Source organism: Streptopelia decaocto (assembly GCF_964273445.1).
Source record: "Streptopelia decaocto genome assembly, chromosome: 10".
NCBI classification, from domain to species: Eukaryota; Metazoa; Chordata; class Aves; order Columbiformes; family Columbidae; genus Streptopelia; species Streptopelia decaocto.
In genome coordinates this window covers 3,575,590-3,587,887 of record NC_138665.1, presented here as the reverse complement: position 1 = coordinate 3,587,887, position 12,298 = coordinate 3,575,590, and the positions used below count along the sequence as shown (strand labels likewise).

At 54.5% G+C, this 12,298-nt stretch overlaps 1 protein-coding gene across 2 annotated transcripts; it reads right to left on the bottom strand.

Moving 5' to 3' along the window:
* Positions 1–1,272: 1,272 nt before the first annotated feature.
* On the bottom strand, positions 1,273–12,002 carry ATP1B4 (ATPase Na+/K+ transporting family member beta 4). 2 transcript variants are annotated; one of them, XM_082061594.1, is made up of 9 exons: positions 11,808–12,002; positions 11,510–11,574; positions 8,052–8,214; positions 5,374–5,502; positions 4,412–4,516; positions 3,955–4,151; positions 3,313–3,369; positions 2,534–2,629; positions 1,273–1,678 (listed from the first exon to the last, which is right to left on the bottom strand). In XM_082061594.1, the coding sequence occupies exons 2-9, from the start codon at positions 11,570–11,572 to the stop codon at positions 1,517–1,519; spliced, it is 972 nt and encodes a 323-aa protein (XP_081917720.1). In that variant the 5' UTR covers positions 11,573–11,574; positions 11,808–12,002; the 3' UTR covers positions 1,273–1,516. The 2 variants fall into 2 exon arrangements, with proteins under 2 accessions (XP_081917720.1, XP_081917721.1); XM_082061595.1 differs by having other exon boundaries at positions 11,853–11,996.
* Between the last annotated feature and the right edge of the window lie 296 nt (positions 12,003–12,298).

Genomic DNA, 12,298 nt, shown 5'->3' with positions numbered 1-12,298 from the left:
TAACCACACCTGAGCAAAATTAGTTCCTAAACTATTAACACCTCTGGTTCAGGTTTTTAACAGTTCCTAATAAATAGTTTTTGCCGGATGGTTGTTTGTGATACTCAGTGTACAGTGACCCTTGTGGTACTGGGCTTCTGAACTCTTTGGCCCGAGAAAGTGAATCAAGTGCTCGAAATCCAAGGATCGCTTTACATGTTCCTTTGAAATTCAGTCCCAGCACAGGGAGATACAGTCACAAGCTGCATTTTTACACCAGTATTTTAGGAATAGTACCATAGAGTTAATTTTACTGCTGTCGCTTTATTTTTAATACAAAAAATGACTTCTTAAAGAGTTATGTAGATCAGGAAATGATGGCAGATTAAGTACCTGGGCTAGGATGTAGGACAAGCCGTAATGCTCTTGTTCAGCCAGTCAGTAATTTTAGTAAGTGTGCTTCCCAACTAGTGCGTTATCCTGAGGTGTCCTGTGTCCTCCCAGCCGGTCACACGCAGAGCGGGGTCCGCGTGTTCGTGTCCCCGTGTGCGGGGGTCAGCGGCTCTCTGTGCTCGCAGGGCCGAGGGTGCTCCATCCGTCTTTGAGGGTGGCACGGTGGTGTCTTCACTAATACCAGCATTGACCCCTAGTGATGAAAAGACTAAGCGTTTTCCTGTGGTTTTCTGCAACGTTATAGCTGTGACCTCTCCGGAACATGGAACAACAGGCCCGAAATATTTGGGGAGGGGGTCTCACAGGTTTCACTGGCACTTCTGTGCCTGAACAGGGGGAAGGAGGAGCTGCCAAGCTGCAATAAGGAGAGGAGAGCACTCTGCCTTTCGCTTGTCCCAGCCCTATCGACTTGATGAGGATTCCTGTGGGCGGAGAGAAGTGCTGGAGTGAGGAGGAGGAGGAGGGAGAAATGCATTATCTTCCCCCTTCGGAAAGGAACAGTTGGAAAGGTTCAAAGGCAAGTGATTTTCTACATGGCCTTGGCTCCAACACCTTGGGTGTGCTGAACGAGCTGTGGAAGATGCTGCAGTCAAGATGCCCCTGGTGCTGAAGGTCTTAGGAAGTGTTTTGAGATCTGCCATTTTAACTTCTTTATTTTAAGAATTGTGCTAATAAACTACCCCCTTGTCAGCTTTTGCCAGAGAAATGCACATAAAACTATAGGAAAGATTAAAATTTAAAGCAGGAAAAATGTGTTCCACAGGGGTCACTTGTAAAAGACCTTAGGAAAATAGTGTTCAGATATCAGAGGGGGTTTTTTTTAAATAAAAACTAAAATGCTTTTGCAGGTTCTCTGCCCATTACATGACTTTTAATTTTTACTAATAATGATTTACATCAGATGATGAAAAATGTGGTTCCAAGCTCCATTACATCTCATTTGTTTCCTAACTATGAACAAAAATAAATTAACAAAAATCTCCATGTGCCTGTTTTTTCTAGCAGAAAAAAAATGCTGGCTTTATGCTTTAAGAAGGAAAAAGCCTCTGATTAACTTAACCTAAGTGCCCGGTGTTTGCAGTGGCTACTTCCCGATGCTGAGTGTGAAGATGATCCGGCCCAGGAAGCGGTCGCTGTTAACATCGTTGATAATACCTTTCCCATTCAGACTGCACTGAATAGGAACCAAATAATTCTTCTTTACATCTGTAAAGTGCATAGCCACCAGTGGGGATGTATAGTTGACCTGAAAGGAAAGGAGATTTCAGTGTAATTTTTGAAGGAGAAGTAAAGCAGGCAGTGTTTCCATAATCAGTGTTAATTATTAGTAATTGGTTCACGGTTTCCAGGCGTTGGAGTGCGTTTGCCTGATGCCCATCGCAGTCCCTCAGGATGCTAAAGCTGAGCCTTTCTGTACTGTGGAGGGATGGGATCAAGTCTAGTTTTGCACTGCACCTCTTGGGTTGGTGGGCCAGGACAAGTAACACTGGATAGCGGGACTTCCAAATCCTTTCTCCTGTTCTAAAAACCAACCTATGTCTTGTAATAAGAAATCTGTGGCGTTCCTCAGATCTGTGTGCTCAAAGTGCACACAGACCTGGCATCTGGGGCTGTGACTCAGCCAGTCAGTGTGACAATAGGAGCCTGGCGCCTGCCTCCTGTGTTACCTCAGACACCGTACAGCCTGGCGCAGGCCAAAGCAGTGCTGGCCAGCGTGTTCAGAAATAGCCACCAGTGCTGGACTGCTCCGTTTTGAGCCACCCGGCCTGAAGTGGTTTTGTCATAGCTTTGAGAGAAGCCCCATCCTTTTCCTCTTGTGTTACCTAACCCTTGATTTCCCTAACTCCCAGGGAAAATGCTGGTGTTGAGACCTTCTCTGGGAGTTAGCAAAGCCAGTCTTAGTCTCCAGATGATAAATCTAAACATTCCCATTGCTGGCAAGGGGGAACTGGAGTCCCCAAGGATTTCCCGCAGTTTGTCAGAGACAGAAATAGAGCGCTGTAATCCCAGTGCCCTCCCTCCTGCCTGCATCTGCCCAAAATAGCCAGAAAGCACATCTGTACTCTCCTTCCCAAAGGGACACAACAAAGTCCTTACTTACATGAGTGATCTTGCCATAGTAGGGATAATACATGAGATCAAACGTCCCGTTTCCAGGGTAGAAGTCCACTGATCTGAGATCACTCTCATTGCCTTTCTGTGATATTGGTAAAAAAAAGAGAAGGGTACACACATAACACATGGGACACAAAATACAGCTCCCTTTGGAGTAAGGTGAAGAAGCTTTAGTACAGACACCTCTTGGAAATCCACAGAAGGGCTCAGCTGTACCTGCCTGTGGGCAGCGTGTTTGCTGGGAGAGCCAGAGCATCCCTGTGCTGTGAAGGCACGGGCGAGGGTTACAGACTTTGCCCTCTGCCGATCCCTCCCTGCCCTTGCCTAGTGCTTTTTTGCCCTCCAAGGGTGTGATCCAGCTGCTGCTTGAACCCTTCCTTCACCCCAGTGCTGTGCCTTGCGGGGTGCTCCCTGGGACTGGGGGTCCTGCGGGGCAGGTGGGGACGGGCGTGAGCAGCTCCTGTCTCATTCCCCAGCTCCAGGCTCTGGCTGGTACCAGCCCGGTGGGGCTGCCCTCAGGGGCTGAGCAGAGTGCTGCTGGTGAGGCTGGCAGGAGCTGGGAGGGTGAGGACCAGGCTGGGAAGCAGGAGACTGTGGCCTCCGTTGTTCTCAGCAGACTGGTCCCCACTTGCACCCAGAGGCATCGGCAGTGCTGGGTCCTGCAAGTGTTTGGGGCTAAAATAGGGATGGATAGTGGTGGGGTCCATCAGAGGGAGACATTTGGCCTTCTACACAGCACCCTGTGGAGCAAGAATGAGACGGTACCTGCACTTTGCAGTCCACGCTCACAGGGACTCCAGCACCAGGGCGGTAGCCTATGATCTGCAAAAACAAGAGACATCCGTGCTTGTATGAAATGCAGTGCCAGGTGCATGCTGCCTCCCTCACCCAGGGTGTAAGCTCTCCGATGTGCCAGTCACATTGCTTAGGATGGGAGTTATGTGTCCCTAGAAGCAGAGTTTGCCTCCTGAGAGCAGGGGCAGAGCACAGCACCCGGAGAGTACAGACTCCTTGGAGTAGCACAGCCACGTCCACACACATTTATTTTCCCAGCAATGTGCACTGATCCACTATGCTATTAGATGATTTCAAAGAAACTTGATCCTATGAAAATTCCCATTACAAAGAGATGAGAGCCTGAGGTGCAGCCCTACAGCTCAGTTCCTCCCATGGAGAGGCCAGGCACAATACCTTCCAAGCGCTCAGCCTCAGCAAATCAAACTGAGCAAGTTTTGTAGGGTAGCATTTCTTTTTTTATGTTTTCTAGCAGGTATGAACCAGCAGGGTTTGGGATTCTAGTTCCCTTTTCCCTGGGCCTGAGAAGTGGAGGGGATTCAGTCTCTGCATGGTCTTTATCGCACTGGGATGCACTGAAGGAAGGAATTAGACAACTGGCTTTCTTTGTACCCGGTTCATCTTCAGCAGGATGCAGGGCTGGCCTCTGGAGTAGCCAAATGTTGGGTCCTCAATGCCAGAGCAGTTCTGCAGCAGCGAGCGCTTGAACTGGCAGGCCTTCTTCTTCTCGCTTTCATTGCCCCCTTGGATGAAGTACCGTCCTGAGGTGCACTTGATATTCTTCTCCTCTTGGACTTTGTCATCATAGGCTGGTGGAGACCAAGAGACTTGTTAATGTTTCTGAGGACCTGCACAGAGTACCTCTGCATGTCAAGGGAGTTAGAAAATCCCACCTGGAAAGGCATGGCAGAAGCTCCCATGACCACCTTATGAGCCTCCCTTTCTAGATGGGGGCCACGAGATGCCGAGAGCTGATCTGTGGCCCAGGAGGAGACCCCTGCACCATGTACATGTGTGCGTGGATTCAAACAGCTTGCTGGCATGGCTCCTGGGGTGCCCAAGAGCTTACCTGCTAGGAAGTGGTGCATGCTGTCCACGTACGGCTGCCACGTGCTGGGCTGAGAGACGTTGAAGGCAATGGTGAACCCATTCAAGTATGGTCTGATCATCACTCCTGGAGAAGGAAACAGACCCTGCTAGAGCAGACATGCATGGACTGGCCTCAGGCTTGGGGCACGTGCTGCAGGGGCTGGCTGCACTGCGGCTGAGCTCGGGCTGGGCACAGGCGTGAGAGCGGCAACACCAGCTCTCAAATAAAGTCTCTCCTCAAGCCGCTGATCCCTCACCTCTATTTCACACTCAGACAGCACCATGCACATCAAAGTATCCCGGGAAACGTGGGAGACCGGGAGGGTCTCAGCAGCGCTGTGGGAAAATGATGGACTTGGGACTGCAGACAGGGACCGAGGGATGATGCCCTGTGCTCCCAGCCATATGACCAGGCCCAGGGAGCAGGGCGAGAGGGCCTCCTCTTCCCCACCAACACAAAAACACTGGGAAAATGCTGCTCTGTGACAGGGAAAGGAGTTTTTAAACATTATCTTGCCAGGACTACCCCAAATAATAATGCATAAAAGCTACTCTTAATTTGCATTTTATTTTGAAGATATGAGGTATAAAGGGGCAGCAACTGAAGTGAATGGGCTTCTCCTATGAAGTGCCTAAACTTGCCCATTTACATTGAGGATAATTAGCGTAATAATTAGCATGATTAGAACAACAATTAGTATAATTATAATGAATGCTTCACATAGGGCTATTTAAGATGCCCGATCCTCTGCAGATAACCTGCAGTACCGTCAGTGCTCTGAGGTAGGTGATAACACTCTGTGTTGTGGAGGGCTGGTTGACTGTAGGAGTGTACAGCCACAGCAGGACTTTACCCAGGGTCCCTGCCACGCCACGTTGGTGGCACTTCAGCGGGCAGGTGCCAGCAGAGGTGCCTGAGGCTGGGCTGGCTGGGGAGCGTACCTGGTGGAGACACGCGGTCCCGGTACCTGGGCGTGTAGGGGCTCAGCGTGAGCAGCATCACGTACATGCAGAAGGCAAACATTCCAGCCAGGCACGTGTAGAAAACGAAGTAAAACAGTAAGATCAAACCTGCAAAAGAGAGAGGGCATGTTGCTGTTAACACAACCAGAGCACTCCCAGGGGCTGTGTCCCACAGCGATGTGCAGCTGTGCTCAGCACGATGTCCTCCGCAGCCCCGAGTCATGGAGGTGGGAGCTCGCAGCCCCCCTCCATCCACAGACCCTGGCATTTTTGGGTGTAGGACTCTCAGCCAGACACACTCCCTGCCCAGCCCTGGGGCCGGGGCAGATGCCATTTGGCTTTGCACCTTTTTTGCTGCATGACCCTTCCCAGAGCTGGGTCAGGACTGGGTCTGTGTGTCCACCAACCCCAGCTCTCTCTGACAGACAGACCCGACCTTGACTCTTGCCTTTCCCACTCCTTCAGCTTTGGCACGTCCCAATTCGCAATGGGGCCTGTGGGGCAATGCTCCTGCCCCAGCTCCTGTCTCCTGCACAGCAGGGACTCGGCACTGAGACCGCAGCGAGCGGCATCGCCCGGGGGCTGCAGCACCGCTGGTTGTTTCACAGCCCTGACATCCAGAGAATGGGTTTGTTTTTCCTCTGGACCAGGCTTGACTGAGGATGTCTCAAGAGGCCATAGCCTATGAATAAAACCCAGTGGCTCAGAAAGCAAATTGAAGCCCTAACGCAAACATTTCCCAGAAGAAACATGCTGGCAGCTCGGAGGGAGCCCTGGGAACACAGATGTGCGCTCCTGCTGTGCTTCTGCCGGGGCTGCGGAGCTGGGAACCGCTGCAGGGCCGTGTCCTGCTGTGGGGCAAGCTGGGACAGATGGGACCGTCACCGCTGCTGGTGGCACAGCCTCTGCACCAGTCTGGTGGGGCTGGAGCTGCAGCCTGGGTGCCGAGAAAATGCTTTTTGGGACACGGTGCTGCTACCGTTCCCATTCTTACATTTCCTGCAATACAGCAGGAACTGTTGTCATGGGCAGAGCTGGGGGGGAGCCTTTCCCGGGGGCTCCCCTCTGTGCTGACCCTGTGGCCAGCCGGCTCCCTGCATTTTGGCAGCACAGGTCCGCTGAGCCCCCCGTCCCTGGGAACAACTCCAGGGCCAGTGTGGGGGAGCAGGCTCAGGCTGGGCAAACTCCTTCCTCCGCACCCATGAGATAAGAGCAGGAAAGTTCACCTCTGTTCACCTCCAAGTGCTCTCATTTTAAAACAGAAATAGATTTTCACAGTAGCTTCAGTGCCTCTCTCCTATCCCCCTGTACAGGCATGTGAGCACACACGTGTGCAGCCAGGGGTATATGTCCATAGGGCAGCAGGACCATATAGCAGGACACCCAGCTACTCCTGGGGTGCAGGAGGACACTCCTCCCTCCCCAAGGCTGTAAATAAATAACTTCCAGCAGTTGCAAGCCAGGGCCACGAGCACACCAGCCTGAGCAAGCCCTTGCACAGGGTTTTCCTCAGCACCTGGCAGAGCCTCCAGAAACCCAAACCCACATCCCTGAGGACTGTCACCCCTGCACAGCTCCTGCACTCCAGCCTGTGCCTTCCCATCCAGCAAAGGGTCAGCAAAACTGGGCTGCCTCTGCAGCCGGCGATGGGCACAGGGGAGCTAATGTGGATTTCAAGGCCTGCCCCGGACTCATGCTTGTGTGTTTTCAGACTCCTCCAGTGTTTACAGCAGTTTATTTTTTTCTCCTGGCTGTCCCCACAGGCCGAGCAGCTGCCCCCAATAATGTGCAGCCTTACACAAGTGCAGGTTGTGCATGTGATGCTGGGCTAAGGTTGGGGATTTTCGCTGCGCTGCAGGGGCTGGGCGCTGTCAGGACAGAGCTGCAAGGGTGGACGGCACCGCGTGTGCTGTGACACCTTGGTCCCAGACTGAGCCTGCAGCAGTGCTCACCCCAGCAGTGGGCTGCTCTGAACACCCAGGTCACCTCCAGGCTCAGCGATCGGTTTTGAAGGCCACATGGATACGGATAAAATAGACAGGGGGCTCAAAACCGTCACTGGCACATCCCAGCCCACCAGCCCCAGTAGCACATGTAGGCTCTGCCGTGTCACACCCCAAGAAGCTGCGAGGTGACAGTGACCAGCCCTTCCCACCCCACAGCCAGGGAACACACAGGCAAGGACCGCTGCTCAGCCCTGTGGTGTGCACCTTCCCCAAAATGCCTGCCCCGTGCCCCAGGTACTCTTCACCCACCGACACTGATGACCCCAAAGCCACCTCTCCATGGGCTCCTGATTACACAGGCAGGAGCTGGGTCACTGGTGGCACCAGGGGTGTGTGGCTGCAGCAGATTCACCTGCAGCCCCAATGATTGCTCGGGCTCTTAATTTCTTCCCAGTATATGGTCTGGGCAGCTCGAAATCTTTGCTTTCGCGTTCTCAGTAAAGATTCACATCCAGACCAAGGATAACTTTCCCAAGGTTTTCTGCTTGTCCTCCTCACTAGTTCTTTATTGCACTGCTTAGAAACATCTACCCTGAAAACGGGGGACGGCAGTGTCAGTCCAAGCTATCAAGGACATTCACAGGCAAGTGCATCTGTTGTGAAGCAGAAAAAGCAACAATCCCCAAAAGCGGGGCTTAAGCAACCACCTACCCCAGCTCTTGGCCGTTCTCCCCAGGCAAGTTCTCTCCTCTGGGTTCCACAGGAACGTCTTCATCTCCCCAGCCAGGTCTGCCCATGTTTTGCTCCCCATCTCTGCCTCAGTCTTGTCCCCCTCTCTGTTAGGATCCTGGACCTTCTCCTCATGCTTATTTTCCTGGAAGAGTTACAGAACACAACCCCCACATGCAAGCTGAACATCTCATTGGCCAAAAATAAATGCAAAAGCACTTAATAGCTGGAAATGTTTCAAATTTCCATTTTCCCATCATCACTCTTGAGTTAAACAGAGGCAGTTTTGGCTGTTCTGACTGAAGATTGCTTAGATCCCAGCATCCATTTTTCCATGACATGTACATCACTGCTGTCACATTGGGCGTCTCCTTGGCCTGGCATTTTCAGAAAATCATGTTCTTCCACCTGCATGATCATGGCCAAAGAAAACCTGTGATTTGGGAGGACCAGGGTTGTTCCCACGCTTCTGCAACATCTCTGAGCTCAAATGCACGTCTTCTGTGCTATCACAGATGACAGCAGGCAGTATTATTAAAAAGGTCATCCAGTTTGTTTTTCTTGGCGTGTGAGCAAGTGGTTTGTCTTTGGAGAAATCCCTGTGTTATTTTTTAGTTACACTGAGTTCCAGGAAAAGCATCTCCCCAGGTGGCGAGAGTTTGCATTTTACCTCGGTGGTGAAAACTTGTTTGTGTGGAGCTCAGGAACACAAATCAATCTGTACCTGTGCCTGGCCAAGAGTCACTTGAGAAGAGGCATGGCAGCTGTTCTTAACCACCCTTGACATGGGCAGGCTTTATGTCTCCAAAGGCAGGCAGAGAGGTGGGAGAGGATGCAGACCTCACTTTGAGATCGGAGCAGGCTGGGCCAGGTACTGCTGGGGAGAAGGGCTGATGCTGAGATGCTTTAATGCAAATGCTGCTACAGGGCTCAGCTGCTCCCAGCTGGGTCAGGGCCATGCTTGCCCACCCTGGCCACATCTCCCTGAAGCCACTGTGCCCGCTGTGAGCGCAGCCCCGCAGCAGCTGCGCTGGCACCATCGCCCTGTGTCGGCACTGGGGCCATGGAAACCCACTGGCTGTGGGCACCTGTTGGAGCCACAGACGACAAGTGAGATATTTACACCCCACGGGTCAGCCTGGGACAGCTGGGAAGTGTCTGACAGCTTGGCAGAAAGTCTGGCTTGGAAACGCTTTTGAATCGGGGGAATTAAACTCTGCTCAGACACACAAATACTGCAAAACAGTGCGAATGGGTGGAGAGTACTGACTCTGAAGCCCAAATTTGTGCCTTGGAGAGCCTGGGCTAGACCCAGGGGGGCTGTAAACCATCACCATCCCACTGACTGCCCCAACTGGACCCAGTTAAAGCCCCAGTGGGGCTCTTTGGAAAGCACGCCTGCGTCAGAGCGCTGCTGCCGGCAAAGTGCCCGCAGCTGCCCGTACAGTGGAGGCAGCTCTTGGCCCGGGTCCCGCAGCCCTGGCTGGAGCCCTTCCCGGGCCAGCTCCCGCACAGCCACAGCCCTGCGCCACGCACAGCTCCAGCTCCCGCACGGCCACAGCCCTGCGCCACGCACAGCTCCAGCTCCAGCTCCCGCACAGCCACAGCCCTGCGCCACGCACAGCTCCAGCTCCAGCTCCCGCACAGCCACAGCCCTGCGCCACGCACAGCTCCAGCTCCAGCTCCCGCACAGCCACAGCCCTGCGCCACGCACAGCTCCAGCTCCAGCTCCCGCACAGCCACAGCCCTGCGCCACGCACAGCTCCAGCTCCCGCACGGCCACAGCCCTGCGCCACGCACAGCTCCAGCTCCAGCTCCCGCACAGCCACAGCCCTGCGCCACGCACAGCTCCAGCTCCAGCTCCCGCACGGCCACAGCCCTGCGCCACGCACAGCTCCAGCTCCAGCTCCCGCACAGCCACAGCCCTGCGCCACGCACAGCTCCAGCTCCAGCTCCCGCACGGCCACAGCCCTGCGCCACGCACAGCTCCAGCTCCAGCTCCCGCACAGCCACAGCCCTGCGCCACGCACAGCTCCAGCTCCAGCTCCCGCACGGCCACAGCCCTGCGCCACGCACAGCTCCAGCTCCAGCTCCCGCACGGCCACAGCCCTGTGCCACGCACAGCTCCAGCTCCAGCTCCCGCACAGCCACAGCCCTGCGCCACGCACAGCTGGCGAAAACAGAGGATTTCGAAGCGGGGAAGCAGCAGCCCCAACACGAGTCACCAACAGGGACATGGGAGCTAAGGTGTGGGGGCTGCCAGGACACCTGTAGTAGAGCAAGTGATAGAAGAAAGGGAGGAGAAGGATTTCTTCCTCCAGTTCTCCTCCCCATTAAATGAAAGAGTAACTGGCAGCTGTTCCAGAAACAGTTTTTTCAGACTGCCAGAGCAGCAGGGACTGCTCAGAGGGACTTTGCACCAATGCTTAGTGCTGCTTTAGGAAAAGCCCTTTGGATTTCACACCAGCTGCAGCTGGGAGGCAGCGGGGGCAGCACGTGGGCTGTATGTATAGCCCTCTCCCAGGAGCTGCCACTAATGCATAGAGCTGTGGGGGGACACAGGGACGGTTCTCCATGGTCTCTTACCTAGTGAACCGTAGAGCTCTGCCCTGCAGAAAGCTTTTGCAAGGAGGGAAAGGTTACTGAGTCTCCTGGCTTTGTGCCACATGAAGGGTCAAGTCCTGCCAGCTGGGAGAGCCCATGGGGGTCCATGGCAGTGCAGGAAGGCTGAGGGGGGCCCAGGTTCTCCCCAGGGGCAGGGAGGTCTGTGTGGGGCAGCCAGAGAGGATGGGATGACCCCACTGCTGTGTCCCTGGCAGAGGTCCCTGAGCTAGGAAGCTAAGCTAGGTCTAGATCACAACGCCTCCTGGGGTTTTATCTTCGCAGGCCAGGAGCAGAGATGGTCTCGGAGGAGTTCATTTTACCTGGACAAGGGGCAGGAGGAGCAGCAGGAGCTGGGGTGGGAGCATGCTGGGGCAGGAAGGGGGCACAGCCACAGTGGGACCTGTTGGGACACTGCTGCCTGCTGTGGCAGCTGGGGTGACTCTGGGTGGTGAAGCAAAGCTGGGGTTCATCCCTGGTGGGATCACACAGTGCTGACAGTCACAGGTGCCCTGAGGGAGGCCAGGGGCTTCCCCCATCCTCACCCTGGACCAGGTCAGTTCTGAACAGTGGATTCCTCCTGCTGAAAGCCAGCTGTGCAGAGGGTGGCCCATGCCCAGGTGTCCTCGTCCTTCCCAGCCCCCTGACTTCCCAGGACCATCAACCAGACCCCCTGTCACCCCTTCCCCTCTCAGTGCAAAGTGCTTGCTCTTTGCCCAAGGGGTGAAGAAGCATTTCCTAAAGCAAAGTAGCTACAATTACCAGCCATGAAGCAGGTCCCTGGCAGCAGCCCCCGCCTTGCCTCTCAAAGGGTGGCCAGCAGCCCCCAAAAGACTCACCACCTTCTGCTGGGTGCTCCTGTGCCGGCCGTCTGTGCCTTCAGCGCTGGTATTCCCCTCCATCCCTGGGTGGGAAATGCAGAGAAACTTGAGCGTCAGCAATGCAGGAGCCCGGGGCTGAGCTCAGCAGCACCAGCCCCATCGTGGGTGCCGTTTCACCCGGCCCTCGCGGACCCATGGGCACAGCCCCCTCCCCAGCACAGCTCCCCAGACCTGCAGCACCCCCCAAAAAGGCTGAGTGCAGCTGCACCAAGACCTTTGCCTGTCTGCAAGGAACCACACTGCTTTCCCTTCCTACCCTGCAGGACTTCAGCGTTCGGGAGTGAATCAAAAAATAACTTGCTTTCCTAAGAGGGGTGAGATCAATGCAACAGGATCCCGTCCAGAGCCCCCTGGCACCTGGTGCCCTTTGCAGCACCCTCACAGCATTCTGCCCCGCGCCCGAGTTCCCACCAAGGCCAGCCAGTGCCCTACATGGGGAAACCGGGCTCTCCGCCCCAGGGAGACCACACAGTTGTTAATAAACATTAGCAAATTGCTAGGGCTTTCGATGGCCACATGTGTCTGTCATATGTGCTTGTCAGTCATGGCAGGGCCCTGTTCAATGTTTGCAAAATCTCTTTTGCGGTGAAGGGGTAGTGTGAGGGGCAGTTCTATATTTATCCCTTTGAATTGAGACAGCAGATAGGAGCGCACAGTGTCGGCTTCCCCAAGCCGCTGTTAGAGCTGAGCAGTCACGGAGACAAAATCCAGAGGGACACCTTGCTGTGACACCCTGTGGACCAGGGC

What these genes read in the sequence shown, in the direction of transcription:
- ATP1B4 (XM_082061594.1), bottom strand. Translation starts at nt 11,572, where the DNA reads ATGGAGGGGAATACCAGCGCTGAAGGCACAGACGGCCGGCACAGGAGC. An exon ending in CATGCACCACTTCCTAGCAG is followed by an intron (nt 4,152 to 4,411) that starts GTAAGCTCTTGG and finishes GGTCTCCACCAG; the next exon opens with CCTATGATGACAAAGTCCAA. An exon ending in TCCTGCTGAAGATGAACCGG is followed by an intron (nt 3,370 to 3,954) that starts GTACAAAGAAAG and finishes TTGTTTTTGCAG; the next exon opens with ATCATAGGCTACCGCCCTGG.